This window comes from Mytilus galloprovincialis, chromosome 6 (assembly GCF_965363235.1).
Source record: "Mytilus galloprovincialis chromosome 6, xbMytGall1.hap1.1, whole genome shotgun sequence".
Lineage (NCBI taxonomy): Eukaryota > Metazoa > Mollusca > Bivalvia > Mytilida > Mytilidae > Mytilus > Mytilus galloprovincialis.
The window spans coordinates 32,767,778-32,786,884 of NC_134843.1; the positions used below are offsets into that span (position 1 = coordinate 32,767,778).

Below are 19,107 nucleotides of genomic sequence, written 5' to 3' on the forward strand. Positions count from 1 at the left end.
AGTATTGTTCAATGACAGGACATAACTTGTTTCCTTTAGTTTATTGGCATTTTAAAGCTGTAAAAATATCAATGTTGATAAATTTATTTTATTGATCAAATATTCCATAATTTGATCAGAGTTTTAAATCATTAATGCCATTGGGTTAAATTTCATATCATGTTATCTCTGTCGACAGTATAGGTTACCTTATAATTTCATTAAATTTTCTCTTTGTGAGTATTTTGCCTGTAATGGTTTTCTGATTTATAATCTCCGATAATTGAAATTGTTAAATTTAAATGCTGAAGATGACATAAAAAAGATCTATATTTTACAGTATAAAGAAACTCCATTTATTCCTAAGAATTGTTTTCTGAAATCCCTCTTTGCACCTCTTTAAAATCCAATCTAATTTTGTCACCTAATTTTAAATTTCCACATGCAGCATTTTTTTTTAAATACTCCAGTATAACTTCAAATATATCAATAGTAATAAACTAGTTATACAGATAAACCATTCATGAGTCTGTGACTTCAACTTGAGAATGGGTTAAGTTACTGAAATTCAACCACTATTTACTTAAATTGAATATTTGATCATTTTAATGGGGAAAATATACAGGATGTGATTAAAACATGCAACATGATGAATAGACTAACGTTAAAGACAAACTTAAAATGGCAGTGTAGATATTATTAAGGTGGTTTGAAGGACAAGTTTTGGGACTTGACAATGGCAGTGTTTATATGAAATGAGTGAGAGGGAATATCTTCATCAAGATCAATCTCTTTTCTGGGTAAGACTGAGAAATTGTTAAAATGCAAAGAAATTTCAAGCTGATTGGTCTTATGCTATAACTTCTTGCTGTTAGAGTCAATATATATACAATATATGTATGTTGTCGGATATGTAAAATTTATTTGCATGAGCTTTAGAAACAGGAAGAAAAGTGAGGCTCAGCGGACCACGAAGAGGACCCCAAAATTAACTGGTTAGGAAACAGAAATATTCATATTACAAATTGCTCAATGTTGAAGTGGGGTAACAGGAGACTTTATTAGCAAAAATTTATTTGTATACCTGTTATTTGTACAATAGTTGGCTAACTGCAGGATAATTTTTTTTATTTAATGCATAATCGATGCTAAGATATATTATATACATTTGTACATTTTGCACTCCTGAGATTCACTCTGCCCAAAAAAAACTTCAGAAAAAGATAGGTACAATTCTGTTCATTTGTTAAGCTGTTTGTTGCTGTAATTTCAATATAATCCAGTTGCAGAATATGTTTACATAGGTATAATTTTAAGACAAATCAAACAGCATTGTAAATTTGTTAATCCTTTTAGATCCCCCATTATGAAAGAAGGTTACGATCACTGGAAGCTGATCTTCAAGAATCAAAAGAACAGAGGAGAAAAGCAATGGAAGAGGTAATCTTACTAATAACATTTATTTTACAGCTTTTACATTAATGCTAGCAAGACAAATCTTTGTTTGGCTTGCTTGCTTTGTTTGTATCAATGTTTGCTCAAGCATGGCAATTAAGATAGGCGGGGCTTCAGCTTGTATACATCATACTTAAATTTTATTGGACGTTGTGTTTGAGGTTAAGGACACTTAATTTTAGAACATCACACGACAAATATTCTCACATGTTTCCTCACCTGTAAAAATACAATAATTTGCCAATGAAAGAAAAATATAAACTTTTTCTTGTAAGAGGCTGAGAAACTGTCCTTTAACATTGACCTAATATTATTTTAACATATCAATCTATTAGTTCAGTCAGTTATTTCCATGTATGCCCTTCCATTATGTTACTCAAGAAAATATTCCAAAAAATGGGAAACAATTGTATCGAAAAAGAAAATCGAGTGCACCTTATTTTATGTTAGGGTGTGTTTGAGATGAATATTTTGTCTTTAAAACGTACAAAGCAAGAGTATTTGATATATCATCTCGCTTCAGATTCTATCATTTAATATAGCAAAGCTACATGTTGACTTTATAGCATAAACAAATCACAGTACTAAAAGATGAAATATAGGGGTCAAGTGAAATACCTATCCAATGGACCACAAAATCAAAGTAGGTGTGTTCGAATAGCTATTTTACTAAAAGTGCTTGACGACAGTCTTTAGTTGGATCTTTGAAGATAAAAAATAATTGTCTTCCATTTCCACGATTGAGAAAATGAACTGGCGTAATGGGGAGATAATTTCGACGAAGTAGAATCCTGTCTGTATTGTATATTTACAGGTAAGGAAACATGTGAGAATATGTGTCATGTGATGTTTTGAAATTTAGTGTCCTTAACCTCAAACATAACGTCCAATTAAATTTAAGTATGATGTATACAAGCTGAAGCCCCGCCTATCTTAATTGTCATGCTTCAGCAAACACTGATACAAACAAAGCAAGCAAGCCAAACAAAGATTTGTCTTGCTAGCATTAATGTAAAAGCTGTAATTTTACTTTTTTTTTGCTGCAACAAAGCCATGCAGCTTATACCTCTCAGTCAGTATAGGTGTGATGAATTTTGTTTTGTTAATTTTTGCTGGTCAGACAACATATAAATGATGTGAGGCAGAATATTTGAAAAATATACCGCAACTAATTTATATGCGGATATTTTATTTTGCTTTTAGCCCTATTTATCCCACTCAGCAGTCTTTAATGCAATTTTCAAATTCACTAGATGTAGATAGATAAAGAAAGATCCAAGTTTTAAATTTTTGAGACAATTTATATTTGAGTTTTTTTTTCTACACTTGAAAGGAGCAAATAGTCGGTTGATAGTATCAGAACTCAACCATTGGAAGTTCATTGTATCTTCATTTATCCTCACAGATTGGAATTCTGCAAGATAGAGTAAGGGATTCTCAAGTCTCAAAGAAAGATCACCATGACATTTTGAAATCTGAGTTGGCAAGAAGAGACGAGACTATCCAGAAATTAAGACGGGATGTCCTTGCATTGCAAGAGAAAAGAGACGCTGCAGTTTCAGAGGTACGATTTAGATACCTTTTACAATCCAATTATATAATACATTATATATTTTTGCGGTTTGCTTTGATATGTAATTATAGTGTAGAAAACTTCAGTGATATATATCTGGAACTGTCGAACAATATGAGTGAAACATTTCATTTAGAAATCAAAAATCGTAGAATAATGAAGACCTGAAAGTGTTTTGGTGTTTTTAAAAGAGAACTTCAGTATTGTATTGTAAAACCAAATTTATATCTTACAAACCAACCCTTGTGGAGACCTTGACGTCTCTTATCTGATACATGAAGCTTCAAATTTTTTTGGGAAAAGTATAATTTTTAAGCAATTTTAGATTCAGGCAATTTTTTTAATGTTAGGTCTGAATACCAATTTCTTGAAAATGTTAATATTGCTTGAAAATTGTAAAGGAAAATTATTTTATAGAATTGTTTTTTGACACATGACGTAAATTTTAGTCAATAAATGATAACCTCAGTATCTTTTTGTGTTTTTACACGGGTAGGCTTTGTCTTGTCATCAGTATTTATTAATTCATCTTCAAAATTTTGGATTCAATACGCATTAATAAATAAAAACAAAAATATTGAAGATCAGAAATTTAAAAGTCAGCTGTCTATATGTAAATTATTTACTGTGGATTTATACAACTTATCGCTATTTGTCCGCCATTACTGGATATCACACAGGTTCCCGTAAAATTTTGACGTCATAAAACAAAATATCTGATGCCACAATGGAAAACTGATTGTTGTTGACGTGAAAAGTTCAAGCGGCCTGGTCAGCCGGGATTAGCGATAAGGTGTATTATTATTGGTGGAGTGCAAATTTTCATGGATTTTGTGGGTATAGGTGAACCCCAAAATTAAATGTTCAATGCAGTACTAAGTTTCTATAATCTTATATTCAGACCTTGGTAAAACCATGAGAACAAATATCCATCAAATATTTGGTTCTGTCGAAAATAAATGAATTCATAGTTAAAGTGAAATTGTATATATCCATTACATGTGGGTTTTTTTATACTAGCAAATTAATCATGCTTTGGTTTGAAACATGACATGTGTGTTCATGATATAAAAAGTACTAGACACATATACAATTGCTTATGTATTGTTTTGAAAGTTTTGTTATAAGCTTTGCTAGACATTTATTGCCTAATTATTATAGCTGGATTCAAAAATACACTCCCTCAACCAGACTGAGGACCAGAAAAAACTTAAGGAGGAAGAGGTAAACCAACATTTATAACCAGAAAAACATTGCTTTTCCTGCACCTAACACATGGCTGGGAGACTGGCTTACTTACCTCCCTTGAATTATGATGCATGTAGTTTTCAATCTCTGAAACAGTCATAAGTTGAAACTTTTTTGGTTTGGTTTTTAATCACTGATTGGTCATTTATTTTGTAGTTAAATCTCTGAATATTGGTTGTTTCTATTGTAGTTAAACCTGTATAAACCTAACTGACAGTGCATGTTGGGAACCTTGCTTTACTTAATAAAAGAAATAAAATTGCCAGTTTTGTTTTAAATCTAATTTTTGAGATAAGGTCTTGATAATCTTTATGTGGATATTTTATCCATTTTAAATTTCACCCTGTACAACTATTCTTTTAACAGTGAATTTCTATATTTCAAGTTACAAAATCACACTGCTTTGAAATGAGTATGATGAAGGAAATTCTCAATGCTGACTAGTTTTAATACTATGTTATAACATAAACATTTGTTTTAAATTCAACAGTTATTATCAGAGGTAATGCAAAATTATAATGAAGTATGTTTATCACTATATAGAAAATGCAATGCATGCATCAGCACAAGTAATTTTTTAACCATAAACAATATAGTGTAAATTAAACAATACTCTTTTTGTTTTTTTCTTTAAATTAATGATAAAATATTAATTTGAAATTGTGGCACAGGTCAAGCACCTTATAAAATAAATTATTCTCTTGGGCCTTGTGTTTTGCATTGTGTGTCTTTCTGATGATGACTCCAAAACATTGGATTAGAGTGGCAGTGGCGTGGTTGAAACCCCCCCTTTTTTTTGGACAATCAATGCATTTGAATGGGGACATAAAGTTGGAACCCCCCCCCCCTCCAAACCCCCAAACCCCCTTTGTCCTGGGTTGGGAACCCCCCCTTTTTAAAATGGCTGGATCCGCCCCTGAGTGGGGATCATCAGAAGAATAATTTTGAAAAATATAGTTATTGACTAAGGCAGTTTTTACTACCTACCTAAATTCTAGTTCCTCACTTTATCCATTTTGTAGAAATTTTGTAAGTTGGGGTTGTTTCCAACTGTTATGAAATTATCTTCCCTTCCTACCTAAGCAAGGTTGTATTGAATAGAAAATTTATTGGCGAAATGCTTAATTTGCAATGCCAAATGCCTTGACATTACGTATACAATGGCTTCCCATGACTCATGAGAACAGGCTCTCAATATAAGCATTAAGAGGTGCAGAGACAGATCTGTTCAGAGATTGATTTTTACTGATTTTGTTAAACATTGTTAGACTGTACTTCCATCATTTAATTTTGTTATGTTTTTATTTATATTCACTAACACATAGTTAATTACACACCACTCATTGGATTATTCGCACAGCAGCTTTCCAATAATATTAATAATATTAATAAAGTCTTCATTGCACTGCACCTTACTTCTTAAACTTTATTCTCTGTCTATAGAAAGTTACAAGTCAGATACTGTGGATACATAATTATCCGTGATAAACTAATTGTCGTATATTTGGTGGTAAAGATAAAACCTGAATTTCAGTGTTACAGCCGATTCCATTGAGTGTGTAGACAAAGGTAATATCTTTGGTTAGCTTGCTTGCCAGCTGAACGTGAAGTCATTGTTAGGTAAGGTATACTACCCTCCTTTAGAAATAGCCTAGTCCTACAGACAGATAGTTTTGTTATCTGTCAGACTAATCTACTCTTAAAGGAGGGTAGTTTACCTAACCTAATAATGAATTCGCAGTTCAGCTGAATAAGCAAGCTATCCAAATATATTACCTTTGTCTACACACTCAATGGAATCGATTGTAAACATATAACAAATTTTCTATAGACTGGTATGCAGTATTTAGCATACCATGTGTGTAATCAAATAAAATTAGTATCCATGGAAATGACTGAATCCACAACACCTTTCCTTAATCAGTGCAGAAAATGCAGATATCATGTCTTGTGTAGAAACTAAATGTGTTTTTAGGTCAAGAATAATTATACGCAGGACAAATGTCTCTGAACTTTGGTCCCATTTTCAGTAGACAGAATTGTAAATTGAATAAGTATCATGAATGAGCTTCTAGTTGGGAAATCTGAATGGAGTATACTTTGGTTTGAGAGGTCAATAACTTCAATGGAGGCTCATGCCATTGAAAGATAGAATGAACCCTGAACTTTTGTGCAATTTATATGAGACAAAATAATATTACTAATAAAAAGAGAAAAGGTAAAAAAATTCCATACTGATTTTTCACATATCTTTGTAGTATTTTTTTGGATTTTTAAATTTTTTTTTTACCCTAAAATAAAAAAAGTGTTAAGATACTGGTTGTGAAAATTATATATAACTCTTCAAAACTGTCCTCTTTGTGAGTCAAGTGAATAGTTTTAATTGAATTTCAAAAATTATAAATACATATTTTTATAATAAAATAGAAAAAATAATTCTAAAGTTTATATAAACATTTTCAAAATGAAATCAGTAATTTTCAGAGAGTTTTTAATCTAGAGCATATTTGTACAGGAATAAAAAATGCTGTCAAAAGATAAATATGTGTTAATATATGTGTTAATCAGTACATTGAATAATTAAATGGAAATAACTTATAAGTATTAACTTGTCAGATTCATTTTAATAGCTTTGTTTATTTATGGAGTCTTAATTAAATTACCTGTTGTGATACTTTAACTTTTGACCCAATTATAGATAGCATTAATTGACTGGGCCATTTAATTAATGAATTGTAAGGTGGGGGTATAGATAAAATATCTTAACAACGTTGTCAACCAGAAGCATAAAAAACAAGATGGAGGACAGAAGGGATAAGGTCCCTTTTACAATTCACCAAAAGGTAGATTCTGTTTCTGTTGTTTATTTGTCCATTTCTATTTTGAAATTAATTACATGTTAATTTTGTAGGTTAACCAGATGTATAGGTGTCTTTGTATAGTGTTATTTAGATCTTTATCAACAATGTGTTTATATAAATTGGATCTAAACAAGTTCATACAAATATCTTGCTTGGGTATGCAGATATGAATTGTTTACAATTTGCCCTTGAATTCTTAAATACATGCACACAACTGTAACACATTGAAAAATTAGGTATTTTTATCGAGAAATTCTTAACCTACATGTAGCATTTATTGCCTTTTAATTTCATGTAAGAAATATATTTATTTCATATTGTTTACTGTTTATATCACCAAATTAATTTTAAGATGAATAAAATTACAGGAAGGCACAAGTTTTAAAATGCTACATTGCATTTGACATGATAAAATCAAAATAGCTTTTGTCTCTGCTTGTGAAACAAATACATGCTATACAACTTGAAAGCACTCAATAAATTCATGTTTGATAATATTTAGTTTTAATATCATTTCAAGTTTTGTTTACACATCATATGTAATTTAATTCTGAAATGTGTGCTGATTAGGTAATTGTGAAAAAAGATCTACACATGGAATTTGAAAGAGGCAAAAAACAAAATGTGCATGTTCATAAAATGCTGTCCCTCAGTGACATTTGGGTTGTTTCCATTTTAAACATTGTATAGTTAAAACAAATATGGTATTTGGAGGATTATTTAAAACATTTTGTTAAACAAGTGTATTATTTTTTAGTAAACATGTACAATTTTTATGTCTCATTGCTATTAAAGTGAATTATAAGGAAGTTTACTGATTTGGAATGATTTTGTTCTATTTATAGATGCACAGATTAGAAGCAAGATGCAAGGTTGCAGAAGAAGAAATTGAGTCACTAAGGAGAATGAACGAAAATTATAAATCTGATGTAAGCAATCACACAATATCACTTTTATAGATATACTTAAAATCACTATGACCATCAGATGACCATAATAACATGTTAAAGCTGTTACTCCAAGTCAGAATACAATATCACAACATTTTTGTTTGTAAATAGAACTGTGTATTGCAACCGTAATGGAAACCAAAGTGTAGAAATTTCACTATTATACCACCACTTTTTTAACAGTGAAAATGTGACTTTAGCTTAAGTATGACCAGGGGTGGATCTATTTAGAAATTACAGTTATATCAAACAAGTCTTTACAGAGACACTGCTCTAAAAAGGGGGTGCAAATGTATATCTTTTCTTCAGCTATTTCATGTATTTAGCTACTAGAAACAACATTTATACGAAAGCAATGAAACATTTACTTCATTTATTATAATATATTTCTTGTTTTTTTAATATAGCCTAAAGTTCTTAAAAAGGATGCTGTATTCTGACTTTTAAATAATAAAATCCACAGTTTGAAGTAGAAAGTTCTTTTTACATAATAAATATATGCTTAAATAAGTTTTCCCTGTAGATCTATTACTTTAGTCATAGGGTTTTTTACTTTGCTAGTCATTCTGTTATAGAAGACATTAGATTGAAGAAATATGTATGACCAGCTTTGTTTCACTTAATGTAACAATAAGTAATTACTGTTGTAGAAATTTACAAGACCATTTGAAAAACGTAGCAAAACACTGTATTATTTATTTATATGATATGTATTGACCGGGAATTCATAGCTTTAAGTGGGTGCAAATTATCCTGAATAAATTGGAAACAACATAGTTTTGATTGCACAATTACTTTAGTAAAGAAGAATTTGCTTAATACTGCAGTTATTTGTAAAATTGTGTTTTGTGATATGAATTCCCAGTTTTAAGGTCCTGCATGGTTTTGTTTGTTATAACAGTTTTTAGCTCACCTGGCCCGAAGGGCCAAGTGAGCTTTTCCCATCACTTTGCGTCCGTCGTCCGTCGTCGTCCGTCGTCCGTCGTCGTCGTCCGTCGTCGTTAACTTTTACAAAAATCTTCTCCTCTGAAACTACTGGGCTAAATTAAACCAAACTTGGCCACAATCATCATTGGGGTATCTAGTTTAAAAAATGTGTGGCGTGACCCGGCCAACCAACCAAGATGGCCGCCATGGCTAAAAATAGAACATAGGGGTAAAATGCAGTTTTTGGGTTATAACTCAAAAACCAAAGCATTTAGAGCAAATCTGACATGGGGTAAAATTGTTAATCAGGTGAAGATCTATCTGCCCTGAAATTTTCAGATGAATCGGACAACCCGTTGTTGGGTTGCTGCCCCTGAATTTATAATTTTAAGGAAATTTTGCTGTTTTTGGTTATTATCTTGAATATTATTATAGATAGAGATAAACTGTAAACAGCAATAATGTTCAGCAAAGTAAGATTTACAAATAAGTCAACGGGACCGAAATGGTCAGTTGACCACTTTAGGAGTTATTGCCCTTTTTAGTCCATTTTTAACCATTTTTCGTAAATCTTAGTTATCTTTTACAAAAATCTTCTTCTCTGAAACTACTGGGACAAATTAATCCAAACTTGGCCACAATCATCATTGGGGTATCTAGTTTAAAAAATGTGTGGCGTGACCCGTCCAACCAACCAAGATGGCCGCCATGGCTAAAAATAGAACATAGGGGTAAAATGCAGTTTTTGGCTTATAACTCAAAAACCAGAGCATTTAGAGCAAATCTGACATGGAGTAAAATTGTTCATCAGGTGAAGATCTATCTGCCCTGAAATTTTCAGATGAATCAAACAACCCGTTGTTGGGTTGCTGCCCCTGAATTGATAATTTTAAGGAAATTTTGCTGTTTTTGGTTATTATCTTGAATATTATTATAGATAGAGATAAACTGTAAACAGCAATAATGTTCAGCAAAGTAAGATCTACAAATAAGTCAACATGACCAAAATGGTCAGTTGACCACTTTAGGAGTTATTGCCCTTTATAGTCAATTTTTAACAATTTTTCTTAAATCTTAGTAATCTTTTAGAAAAATCTTCTCCTCTGAAACTACTGGGCCAAATTTAACCAAACTTAGCCATAATTGGGGTATCTAGTTAAAAAAAATGTGTCTGGTAACTCGGCCAACAAACCAAGATGGCCGCCATGGCTAAAAATAGAACATGGGGGTAAAATGCAGTTTTTGGCTTATAACTCAAAAACCAAAGCATTAAGAGCAAATCTGACAGGAAGTAAAATTGTTGATCAGGTCATGATCTATCTGCCCTGGAATTTTCAGATGAATTGGATAATCTGTTGTTAGGTTGCTGCCCCTGAATTGGTAATTTTGAGGAAATTTTGCTGTTTTTTTTGTTATCTTGAATATTATTATAGATAGAGATAAACTGTAAACAGCAATAATGTACAGCAAAGTAAGAACTAAAAATAAGTCACTATGACCAAAATAGTCAATTGACCCCCTAAGGAGTAATTGCCCTTCAAAGTCAATTTTTAACAATTTTCTTAAAATTTGAAGATTTTCAATAACATTTTCCACAGAAAGTACTGTTATAGATAGAGATAATTGTAAGCAGCAAGAATGTTTAGTAAAGTAAGATCTACAAACACATCACCATCACCAAAACACAATTTTGTCATGAATCCATCTGTGTCCATTGTTTAATATTCACATTGACCAAGGTGAGCGACACAGGCTCTTTAGAGCCTCTAGTTTTGGTTCCTGTTCATTCCCTTGAGAGACCTAATTAGTCTGTGTTGATAATTTTAACAATTTATCTAAAAATTACATTGGCTCAGCATTGGAATGAGCCTATAGAAAGAGTTTCTAAACACTGCATGGATGTGTTCGAGTGTTGTATTTTTTTATAAATTGTTTAGATGCATACTTACCATAGCATATATTAGTGTACAGATAATTAAACATTATTTTCCCAGATTCTATGTAAGGGTGGAACTAACTAAAGTTAAACTTACCCATCACAACTTAACATCATTTTGGGAAGCCAGACTGATCGATATCCATAAGGGTTTATTAGGATGGTTTGGGAATCATTATTTTAAATGCCATTTTGGGAGTTATGACACAAAACTTATGTTTATTTGAAACCAATTTTAGTAGGGCAATCTATATGATATTAGAAATTCTGCTTACTTATTATTTTCAATTCTTATTGGAAAGAATTTTTTGTCCGACTTTTAGGGAATGCTAGAAAAAGCCATGGGTATAGAAAGGTAACTTTGTTTCTGTGATAAAATTTCATTGAGGTCCAGGACCATTTGTATCCCAAGAAAATTAAACACATAAATTGTTTCTGTTGTAAGTTTTTTTTTTTGGGGGGGGGGGGGGAGTAAAAGCAGTAAATTAAAATCTTAGAACGAGTTTAGAATACCTTCTAGACTTTTAAAATGTAGACTAATAATATCTATTTCCCACTATTGCTTATAATAATTTCCCTTATTTATGCCTCAATTAGTAATATTTGTACTATATCTTGTGTAATCTTGTAGTTAAAACATCACCTACCTAGGATGAAAATTTGTGTCAATTTGTTTTTGGTTAAAAACCAAAATGATATTATAATTAGTGAGAATTTGTTACATAGGCCAGTGCAAACGTAACCAAGGTAACTCGAGCAGAGGCGGAGCAACAAACGTTGAAAGCCCAACATGCCGAATCTTTGGCACAGGTAGAAAAATATATAGTGTTTCACACAGCTTCAGTGTAGTTAGCTTATAGCTTTTTTATGTTGTGGGTGCATGATTCAACTATTGATGTGGTTTTTGATTGTAAAACTTTTTAATTTGGCAACAGTAGTCTTTTTACTTTGGCAAAAGAATAAATTATATAGTCCAAGTGGAAATTTATTTACTAGTTTTATTTTAGTAAAAAGTATAATGAAAAACATGAATAATGAAGAGAAGAAAATAATAAGCTACAAATTTCCAAGTAAAATCTAAACTAAAAATAACATTTGATATATTAGAAAAGATAGAAATTCAAAATACAGATTCCTAAATTATATTGTGATAAAATTAGCTTTCATGCTTGTCACCTTATGCCAGATGAGCATAGATTAAGCACATGTGCACGTTTATTTAATTTAATTTACTAATGCATGTTTAATAATCTTAACCATCACCCTGTTAACTGTCGTGGGTGTAGTGTTCACATGTTATTATCTAAAATTATCTCTTTTAGAGAAATCACTAAAAGGAAGATAACTGTTGTCACAAGGGAGATAAATCACTCCAATCTAATTGCATGCAAAACTATTCATAATGGAAAATTTAATATTTTACATTAATTATATTGACAATAATGATTATAATTACCTTTTATAGATTTTTGATTCCATCTTTCCTTTTAACACCAGCTTGCATGTTGCAGACATATTTTTCAGCTGTGTCTTCTGTGGAATCATTCCCTTGCCATGCATGTTACCTGGCAATGTCTGCTATATTTAGACCTTGAACAACTGGCAATCCTGATTCTGCATTTTCATAAAAGTTTTTGAATATGAAAGTATAGAAATTTGTTTAACGCCTTTAAAAATGAGCTATGGATAATATTTCAAAGAATAATTTATTTGAATTCAAATTTATCACATTTCACATGTTTAATAATCTGGACCTGCCATCATCGCAAACGTTAATATCTTGTGTTTTGTGTTTTCAGGTCCAGAAACTGACAACTTCTTTGAATAAATTACAGAGTTCTTCAAAAGATACTAGAGATGCTCTGACTGCTGAGGTAAACATCATTCAAGATTCTCTCGGTCTGTACAGATTTAAACATTTTGGACTCCTCAAAAGTCAACACAGAATACATTCATACATTGCATGCAACAATCTTCCTTGCAAATTGTCAGCTTAGTTTTATTTTAGATTATTATAAAATGGATTGATTTTACCTTAAAATTGCTTGAATTTAGGTTTCATAAACAATATATTTAAACTGAATAACTCTGATTTCAATTTAAAAAATTTTAGTTTGCAAGAAAGTTTGTTTACATGACTGATTGCTGGTGTATTTACTACAGATGTGCAGCTCCTTGTTGTTGCTATGTGTCTAGTTTAACTGCTTTTAATGTCAAATATAACCAGATATTTGGTGTAGTATCTTTTTCAGTTTTATTTAAATTTTGATGTATTTTTAAATTACAGAAGATTAATATAGTTCAGTTTTTTAATGTTTAATTTTTGAGTTTTAATGATTTAATAGAATGCTTTTAATATATTTTAATAGAAAAAATATTTTAACAAATTTGACAATTTTTTCGTAGTATGGTTCTCATCAGTATGGTGTAAGTGGTCACTTCTTCTCTTTCGCTTGGCTTTCAGTTACTTCTATCAAACAAATAATATGCCATAACTTTGCTTTCTTACGTTTTCATCTCATCTGAAATAGTAAGCTATAGCAAATTGACAGTGTTTAAGAAATTGGCTAGTCTACTTTATGCACATATTCAATTTTACACTTTAATAACAATTGGATTAAATAATGATAAAAAGAGAAATTTAAAGAAATGGGGAAAAAATCATTTGTCAACAAATCTAATACTCATTTGAATTTTACAAAATTTACCTATATTTTTTTCACATGGAAAACTCATTTTAATGATGATTTAAATGTTTTCATCTAAGATCATTAAAGATTTCTAGCTGTTTCAGATGAGATTTTTATTTCATAAGATTCTAAGAATATATAAATATATCTGAACAATAGCTATAAAGGAATATAGCATTATGTATAATGCTGTAGTTATTTTTAGGAATTGGCTTTCAGGGATTCCGGTTTCTATTAATAGACATAAGTTCCTATTTATGTAATATTAAACTAGAATTAGAAGTACATGTAATACAATATCCTGACAATTAGAAGGGAGTTGTCTTTTCCTTAATGGCTGTTTATACTTTTACATGCAAAACTATTTGGAATTATTTAGCTGCATTTTGATATATTTATGGAAGTTGGTTAAAAAACACGTTAAACAGGAAAATATTAAAATGTGTTTAAAAAGTATTATGCAATCGAGCAGAATTGAACCTTGATAAAACTATCTTATGTAAAAATGAATATCTGGTGTTTTTTTGGTTTATTTTGCTAAAGGATACTATTTTCTTTTTGCTATAGATGTATTAACAGTCATTTAAACATACATATAAGTACCTTATGTATATCTAGTATGCTTTCTCCCCTAAATAAATAACCCCTCATCAGCATATAGTAACAACCTATAGTGTGTTATTACAAATCTGCTTCAATTTTGAAAGATGAATGAAAATAGACAAGTCAGGATGTCTTTTATTATGTATATACCAACATTTTTTGTCCAATAATAATCCTGAAGTTTGTAATGTTTACCATACAAATTTTGTTCAAAACTTTGTTATATTCCAATATTGATGAAGGTTTTTATAAGCTCTAATTTTGGATCAATTATTTGACATATAAAGTTTACATTTTTTATGTATAATAGTATCCTGTCTGTATACATGTATATGCACACTCTCTATAATTAAATTGGAAAATATTTACAGTTTTAAAATTATAATAATTCAAATGTATCAATTCAAATTTGTCTGTCTGAAAAGTTGTAAAAGTTAACACTATTGATGTGAAGAGCCCTCTTATTATTTCATGCACAGATTAAATCCCAGTGATAAATATTGATGCTTTGAAAACTTAAAATATCTATGTTGATAGGTCTTCTACTTTCACTTTGTTTTCAGCAATGACAGTTTAAATCTAGATGTGTTAATCACCTTCTTATCATTGTATTTTTATTTTGTAAATTGTTCTTTTGAATAGTCCTAGTCCTTCACATTGTCATTTCAATCGCATTTGCATGCATCCATTAGCTGTTGCATCAAAAATGATCTTATAAAGGTTTTAGAATTTTTCTGTATCTACATTAACAGGTTGCTGATAGACACGACAGCCTTGTTAAAATGAGGAACGAGAATCGTGATTTGGAAGAGAAGTTACGAGAGGCTCTTGGATCTGCTCACCACCGGGGTGATGTTGTCAAACAAATGAGGGATGAAGTCAAACAGTATCAAGTCAGAGTGAGTGCAGTTCAGGGGGAGGGATTTCGGGATTTCAGGAATAAAATTTCTTTAAATTCCGGACCACAGGATTTCGGGATCAGGACCCCTCCAATCCCCCTTCTTAGATGTTTTGCTTCTTTTATTTAAGAATATGAATTGATGAACTCTTAAATTGATGATAATTATTTAAAAGTAATACAAAGAGATTACAAAAACATTTAGTGGCAAATAAAAAACTAATAAAAAAAGCAATACATTAATAATAAAACCATACAACTATAAGATAGGTACAAAGACAAACCTGAAAGACATTAAAAGAGAATATTAAGGAGAAGGAAATGTTTGACCATTTTTATTGATTTATATACTTGTATATAATCTAACAGAAAAATCAAAATTTAATGTTTTACAGTTACAAGAAAGCCAGAGGAAAATGGAGTCTATGAACCAAGACCTACAGCAATCGCAGAGTCGATACACTGCACAGGCTAGAGAGGTATGCACAGAGATTATTAACTGCTTAAACTTAATATTATGTCTGATACGCTGCTCAATTTAAATTATATGAGACTTATTTTCAAACTTTTTAGTCTCGCCAAAAGCATGATTCTCTTAGTCTAAAAAAGTTTAAAAGACTGAATAATAAAAATAAAAGCATGAATTCATTTCTACTCAATATATAAAAAAGAAGATGTGGTATGATTTCCAATGAGACAACTATCCACAAAAGACCAAAATGACACAGACATTAAAATGACTGTTTGCATGTACCCATTAAAATTCTGGTTTCTTGTAAATTCTGAAACTTTGATGTTTTTTTATTTAAATAGTGTTTTTTTAAGTGGAATACTGGAAATTAACACAAATTTTACTTATTTGTTATAGATTGATCGTCTCCAAACAGAGTCACAAGAAAAAGACCTGACAAAAAGCCAAGGTGAAACTGTATTGAAGTCTGAGCTTGCTGATAGAGAAGAAGACATCCATAGACTGAAGGCTGAAATATGTGTACTCCATGAAAAGTTGTCTCAGAGTTCTGGTCAGGTATGTACCGGTAGTGTATTTTGAGCTTACCAAAGATATCCTAAGATTCCAAGAAGAAATTTCATGTTCTTTACCAAACAATTTGATAAAATTATAGTCTTGAATGAATGAATCAATTGTTACACTTCAGATTGAAACTTCCAATCATAGTGGCCAAGGACTCATATCTGAGTAAGATTTACAATAATTATTGTTAATTATTCAGACTGATGTTTAATTTACAGACAATTATACCACTGTGGTTCAAAATTACAGTATGGAGTTTCTTTTTCACAGCATTAAAACAAAAAGTGAGACTGATCTGCAAATGTCATGTAGGGACAGTCGTAGCTGTTAAATGCCAAATCTCATCAAGGTTTTTACACATTTATTTCCTCATGACTGTTTAGCTAAACCTATCTTTTGTATTTGCAGCTGATGTCAAGAGAAGAACAGATTCAACGACTAAGTCTGAACAGGGAGGATATTCATAGGGAGCTTGAACACAAAGATGCCCTAATTCAGAGGTTGGAGTCAGACTTCTCTATTGCCAAAGAGGAAAGACGAAAATCTGAGGATATAGTAAGTCCAAATAAAGGATAATGTAGGAAGATTTGAAATAGTCTGTGATAAAAATTTAGAATTCAATTTATTTGACTGTTGGTTATTTTCAGTATTCTGTTTATTACCCATATGCAACATAGGAATTCTAATATAAGTGAAATAACATTTTAAAAAATACTTTTCATTTATAGGCAGTTAATTTTTTTTATCTTCAACAAGTCGAAAAATAATACAAATATAAATCATCACAAACTTTGTCAAGCTTCCCATCACAAATACAACTAAAAAGTTTGAAAATGTATAGGAAAATTTCTGCAAAATCAAAAGTTCTAAACAGGAAAAAGATTTATCAGCAAAATTGATTTGTTTACCCGATATTATAATATACACCTGAAAAAAATAGTGTCTAGCAAGGTATCTGTTCTTTGCTGTTATCACATAAGTGAAAGGGAGATAACTGGTTTATTATATTTCTCCAGCTATCAAGAAGGGAGATAACTATCCAGCAGCAAGAACATGATTTGGAAACAGTCAAACAACAGTACAGGGAAGCAGTAGAAGAGAATGGCAGATTGGAGGCAAGGATTCAGGCATTTGCTATAAATGCACAGAGTGAACAAGATGTTCTTAGCTCTGAGGTAAATAGAAATTTGTTTTTTGTTCTTTTATTTGCTACTAGAGTTGTATTTGACTACCTACGAGGATGGTGCATTAGTGGTCATATGTTTATAAAATAAATGTTCATTTTGAAAGTTATTTATATAGTTAAGCCATTTCAACAGTTTAATTCTGACTAGTTTTAAAGTATTCAACAAAGACCATCTAATTAGTGGTGATGTAAGAAAATTTTACTGCACACAAAAAAATGTATCCATACAAAATAGTAAGAAAATATGGATGGCCATTATAATGTTTTATGTTTTATAAATTCGAAAAAGGTTCCTGTTACTTAGTTATATTATCAGACTTTTATTACACTCAAACATGTAATCATACATGTCAACCTCTGACAATGGGAAATCATGTCATGACATGACATGATATGTCAAAAAGCGTGTGAAAACGCGTGACGTAGATGCAGACTTGTTAATATGAATGTGGTAATGTTATGAATATAAAAAACAATATATATTCTACTGTGAATTTTTATTGTATTAAACACATATTCAAACAACTGCCAGTTTCAAGTTTAGTTGCATTTATTTGATAACAGCACACAATACAAATGTAACATAGTCAAGTTCTGATCAGAATTCAGTGTCAATTTCTTTATAATTGAAAAGGCTCTCCCACAGTAGGAATTGATATTTGACTGAATTAGCTTCATCAAGATTTGAAAGAATGTCATAATGTTTGGGTTTTTTTTGGCAATGTACATTGTAAAATGTCATCTATTATCTCTGCCATTGCTCCTACTGCTATTGCCTGGTTAAAACTGAGTAGTTCATCAGAAGAAAGCTGGTACTATGAGAGCTGATCCAACAGTTCTGTGATATTTTTATCCCCATGGCCAGTAGAAATCTGTTGCCGTGTTGGCTAGATTTGAAACTGAAATTGAAAAAGAAAAATGTTTTATAAATTTGATTTCCATTAGATAAACATGTTAAATGCTTATTCAAATAGCTACATTGTATTTCTCCTCTCACATGTATTGGTTTTTTTTATCATTGCAACATAGAATGCACAAATTATGCGTTACTTGTCACTTGATCGTTAAAACTCGAACTCAAAAATATAATTTATAAATCTTGAATCTTGCCGTACACATCGTTTTGGCTTAACAATCGGTACTTTAGACGACGGTACAGGCCCTGAAAGTGACCTCTTTCTGTGCACATTTCCCCTATAAAGTGAATTTGAAAGAGAGTCACAAAATCGTTAAAACTAATCGCAAACTACTAACCTTTTACTGTTTGTCATAAAGAAAAATAAACAATTACTTCGAATATTTCGGTATTTATCGCCGAATAAGGAAAAAACCAGAGAATAGCGATATCACTAACGACCAAAAATGAAAAGAACGAAAAAGCGTGTAATTGCGTGTAAAGTGGTGAAAAGCGTGTACACGCCATGTGACAAAATCCTCGCGTGTAAACCGTTGAAAAAGCGTGTATTACACGCGAATATCATATCACTTGACATGTATGCATGTAATGCGGACTTGAAAGATACAAAGCATGCAGTAATAATGATTTATATTGTAGGTCAAGAGAAGAGAGGATGCAATCAAAAGGTTAAAGATGGAGCATGTTTCTCTACAAGAGTCAAACAGCAAATTTGCTGAGAAGGTAATTCAATAATTGAAAATCTTCAGTATTTAATAGCATATATTGATGTTGATGAAAAAAACTCAGTGACAAGCATAAAATCAACCCATAGCAAGTTACATTGTTTATAGACTATTGTCTAATCAAATT

The 19,107-nt window shown here is 30.9% G+C and overlaps 1 protein-coding gene across 19 annotated transcripts in view; it reads left to right on the top strand.

Annotated features, from left to right (window-relative positions):
- LOC143079394 (uncharacterized) overlaps positions 1–19,107 on the top strand; it is an 81,338-nt gene that overhangs the window by 24,947 nt on the left and 37,284 nt on the right. For 11 of the 19 annotated variants that reach the window (XM_076254695.1, XM_076254700.1, XM_076254699.1 and 8 more), the window contains 13 exons: positions 1,336–1,419; positions 2,840–2,998; positions 4,169–4,231; positions 7,962–8,045; positions 11,656–11,739; positions 12,729–12,803; positions 13,336–13,356; positions 14,975–15,121; positions 15,516–15,599; positions 15,989–16,147; positions 16,562–16,708; positions 17,170–17,328; positions 18,895–18,978. In XM_076254695.1, the coding sequence (XP_076110810.1) occupies positions 1,336–1,419; positions 2,840–2,998; positions 4,169–4,231; positions 7,962–8,045; positions 11,656–11,739; positions 12,729–12,803; positions 13,336–13,356; positions 14,975–15,121; positions 15,516–15,599; positions 15,989–16,147; positions 16,562–16,708; positions 17,170–17,328; positions 18,895–18,978 (1,350 nt within the window). Of the gene's footprint in view, positions 1–1,335; positions 1,420–2,839; positions 2,999–4,168; positions 4,232–7,038; positions 7,099–7,961; positions 8,046–11,655; positions 11,740–12,728; positions 12,804–13,335; positions 13,357–14,974; positions 15,122–15,515; positions 15,600–15,988; positions 16,148–16,561; positions 16,709–17,169; positions 17,329–18,894; positions 18,979–19,107 lie in introns of those variants that run through there. The other 8 variants (XM_076254697.1, XM_076254707.1, XM_076254693.1 and 5 more) reach the window with 7 other exon arrangements.